The sequence below is a fragment of the Brassica oleracea genome, chromosome C9 (assembly GCF_000695525.1).
Source record: "Brassica oleracea var. oleracea cultivar TO1000 chromosome C9, BOL, whole genome shotgun sequence".
Classification (NCBI taxonomy): Eukaryota; Viridiplantae; Streptophyta; class Magnoliopsida; order Brassicales; family Brassicaceae; genus Brassica; species Brassica oleracea.
The window spans coordinates 7,313,707-7,317,303 of record NC_027756.1 but is presented as its reverse complement, the minus strand read 5'-3'; the positions used below and the strand labels follow the sequence as shown (position 1 = coordinate 7,317,303).

Below are 3,597 nucleotides of genomic sequence, written 5' to 3'. Positions count from 1 at the left end.
ATTTGAAAGTGATGCAATTTTTTCGTCTTGACTCATATTAGCTTAACTAACTTTAAAGTGATGCTCTATTGAGTTATGTTTTCAAATCAAGTACTTTTTTACAACTTGTTTCATCCTATTTTGATTAGAATCTTCGGTAAATTGACACATGTCCAAATCGAGTAAGTTGGAAATCACCTGATTTGAAAGTAGAATAACTTTTTCGTCATAACTCGTGTTAACTTAATTTAAGCTTCAGAGTGGACCACTCATTCATTCAATTTTCACGTCAGCATCCTACACTAGAAGATTAAGAAGACTTTGTAGTTTGATGGTGTATGGGATTGAGTTTAGTCTAAGGAATATTTGTCTACGGTTTCTCGACTTTGGGGTGAGTTATCTTGGTTCCTAAATGCTTACATGATTCCATTGCGGTGTATGAGTTATATGTGGTTTTGATTGTGGTGGTATTATATTTGCGGCTTTAATACTACTCTTTTCACAATTGGTAGCACTAGCACATAACATTTTGAGATCTCAACCATTAGTTCTCTTAAGCAGTAACATAGACGCTACAGATTTGACAGTGACAACGGTCTTGCCTTTAGTATGATATTGGATTTTTATGTCTGTTGGTATGATTGGAGTCAAGTCGACTGTGGCAGAATGAATGGTTTGTGATCATCTATACCACTTTCTCATCTTTGGCACATAAAAAGTGTTAGAGTCAAATAAAGATTATTGCAAAGGTTATTATATCATCAAATGTCTTGATACTGACTAATTGGTATCAAAGTGCTTTCCTAGAAGTCTAGAACCATCACTAGATTAGAAGCAATGGACATGAGATATATGTGATTTAGAGATTTAAAAAATGTATGTAAAGAAAGCATACCCATCAAATAGTAGTAGGATGATTACCTCATACTCAGTAAATGAGTATAATAACTATGTAACAATTTGTTTCTATCATCTTATAAATGACTTTGTAATCTCTTGTTTTGATTTTAGTAGGCAAAAACAAAAAAAAGAAAAAAAACTTAAGAAAAAGAGAAAAATCAAAATATGATCTGAAAGGCCGTTAGGTAGCAAAAAGAGCCCATTGCAATAAGATGTCCTAAAAGCACAAGTCCCCCAACTTTACTCATTTAACGCAAAAGAGAAAACATGCCGTCACTGCATATGCCGACGGCGAGCTCCTCCGGCGTATCCGCCGTCGCTCTGCGGCCAGGTTTCCACCACCGCCTCCCAGCTCGCCTCTTCCCCTCGTTTAATCCCCTCCGCTTGGCTCCAAACCCGCTCATTTCGCCGAAGAGAAGAGGGACAATCTCTTCATACCAATCGCCTTCCTCTCCGCTTCTCCATGGTTTCCAAATCAGAGGATCTAAGCCTAGTCTCGCACCATTCACAGTAGCATCTTCCTATCCAACGTCTCCTGGTTCCATTTCCGGTGATAGTGAGGTCGACAAGGCAAAGCTCGCTCAGGTTCTTCTCTTCCTTCTCGAATCTTGATTGAGTGTAGAATGATTTTCAAGATTGGTGTAAAAGAAAGCGTTAGTGGTTGTGACAGGTGGCAAAGAGATTAGAGAAGACTTCAAGGTACTTCAAGAGGCTGGGGAGTATTGGTTTCTGGGGGCAGCTTGTGTCGACCCTTGTGGCGGCTGTCATTCTATCCTTCTCCGTTGCTGTAACTGGCAAACCCACTTCACCTGCTACTTTCTACGCCACAGCAAGTGGGATCGCTGCTGCTTTTGTCTCCGTCTTCTGGTCCTTTGGCTATATTCGTCTCTCTGAGAGGCTCCGTCGAACTGCCGCTGACCCTGCCAAGGTACCCTTCTTCATTCATTGTAGCTTGTCAATGCCTACACCAAAGTGTAACAACAGTTTGATAATGAAAAAGATCCAATTTTTTAAAAATCATGGGTGGTTGTATGTATTGTTTTTCAGGCCCCTCCTCGTGCTGATGTTGTGAAAGGGTTGAGAAGTGGGATAATGGTAAATCTTGTTGGAATGGGAGCAGCGATTCTAGGGATGCAAGCAACTGTTGGGTTTTTGGTTGCAAAGGCTTTGACAACTTCAGCAAGCCCTTTCTACCAAGGAGTCTCTCAAGGATACAGTCCCGTTCTTGCTCTTGATGTCTTCCTCGTTCAGGTATTTTGAGCACATATGCTTTTATCTTTAATCACATTGCTAATCAAAGACTAGTGAGATTTTTTTTAAAGACTTGTGAGGGGTTTTGTTGCAGGCATCGGCAAACACCTTGCTTTCTCATTTCCTAGGCCTTGTTTGTTCGTTAGAGCTGTTGCGGTCCGTGACAGTGCCTACCTCGGAATCTATCGCAGTTCCCAAAGTTGCATGAGTTTCTGCATTTTTTTAGGCATCATTTCTATTCATAAACGTCAAGTCTGAGACTTGTTTACTTTTGTCTTTGAGAACCAACCGTTGTGGACTCGACGACTTTGTTATTGCTGAATTACAGATGTGATTTATCGTATAAATTACGAAACGTTTTGTATCATTTTATTGTCCTTTACCCAAATTAATTAACGGATTATGAACCTTATTTTCAGTATTTTGAAAACTGGACTGAGGTTCCCGGTCCGACTGTGACTCGTTGAAGAAACCGAGTCCGATTCCTGGATTTGAAAAAATTGGTAAAAACAATGAACGGGGGAAACTTCAAAACCAGGTTCTAAAAAAATTAACATATAATTAATGTGTTTTCATTTATTATTAAAATATAATATTTCATTATCAACTATCACTATTTAGTTGGTTTTCCATTTAATTCTATTTTTTAGCTCTCACATACTATTTTCATTTGGCTATATTTATACAAATTGAGATTTTAATTGTAAGAATAAATAAATATATCGGTCAATACATAAAATCTATACTATTAAAGCAAAATCCCTAATAGGATTCTGCCATTAGTTTTTAATTTATTTACATTGTCATGCCATTGCTTATTTTAAAGATCTTTTCAATTAATTTCACTCATTTAATAAGGAAACAAATCTTTTGAAAATAATTTTGTTTACATAATATACAAGTTTGTTTAGATTATTTGTAAATAATAAGTGTTTAGTTCGTTTATAAATAAGCAATTAATTATTGCTATTAGGTAGGTGTTTTTAACATTAAATCATTTATGGATTTATTTACACTAACATATCTCATTTTACAGCATGAATTTTTCTTTTCAGGTTATAATATAAAATCAGTTGGAAATTAAACCATATAAATCTATACTATTAAAGCAAAATCCCTAATAGGATTCTGCCATTAGTTTTCAATTTATTTACATTGTCATGCCATTGCTTATTTTAAAGATCTTTTCAATTAATTTCACTCATTTAATAAGGAAACAAATCTTTTGAAAATAATTTTGTTTACATAATATACAAGTTTGTTTAGATTATTTGTAAATAATAAGTGTTTAGTTCGTTTATAAATAAGCAATTAATTATTGCTATTAGGTAGGTGTTTTTAACATTAAATCATTTATGGATTTATTTACACTAACATATCTCATTTTACAGCATGAATTTTTCTTTTCAGGTTATAATATAAAATCAGTTGGAAATTAAACCATATAAATTTTATTTAAATAAAATG

The 3,597-nt window shown here is 35.1% G+C and overlaps 1 protein-coding gene across 2 annotated transcripts; it reads left to right on the top strand.

The window, feature by feature from the left end:
* The first annotated feature begins 1,081 nt into the window (after positions 1–1,081).
* LOC106315504 (protein TIC 21, chloroplastic-like) lies at positions 1,082–2,522 on the top strand. 2 transcript variants are annotated; one of them, XM_013753247.1, is made up of 4 exons: positions 1,082–1,464; positions 1,550–1,807; positions 1,927–2,130; positions 2,202–2,522. In XM_013753247.1, the coding sequence occupies exons 1-4, from the start codon at positions 1,147–1,149 to the stop codon at positions 2,256–2,258; spliced, it is 837 nt and encodes a 278-aa protein (XP_013608701.1). In that variant the 5' UTR covers positions 1,082–1,146; the 3' UTR covers positions 2,259–2,522. The 2 variants fall into 2 exon arrangements, with proteins under 2 accessions (XP_013608701.1, XP_013608700.1); XM_013753246.1 differs by having other exon boundaries at positions 1,084–1,464; positions 2,225–2,522.
* The last annotated feature ends 1,075 nt before the right edge of the window (positions 2,523–3,597 follow it).

What these genes read in the sequence shown, in the direction of transcription:
- LOC106315504 (XM_013753246.1), top strand. Translation starts at nt 1,147, where the DNA reads ATGCCGTCACTGCATATGCCGACGGCGAGCTCCTCCGGCGTATCCGCC. An exon ending in ACAAGGCAAAGCTCGCTCAG is followed by an intron (nt 1,465 to 1,549) that starts GTTCTTCTCTTC and finishes TGGTTGTGACAG; the next exon opens with GTGGCAAAGAGATTAGAGAA. An exon ending in TTGATGTCTTCCTCGTTCAG is followed by an intron (nt 2,131 to 2,224) that starts GTATTTTGAGCA and finishes GTTTTGTTGCAG; the next exon opens with GCATCGGCAAACACCTTGCT.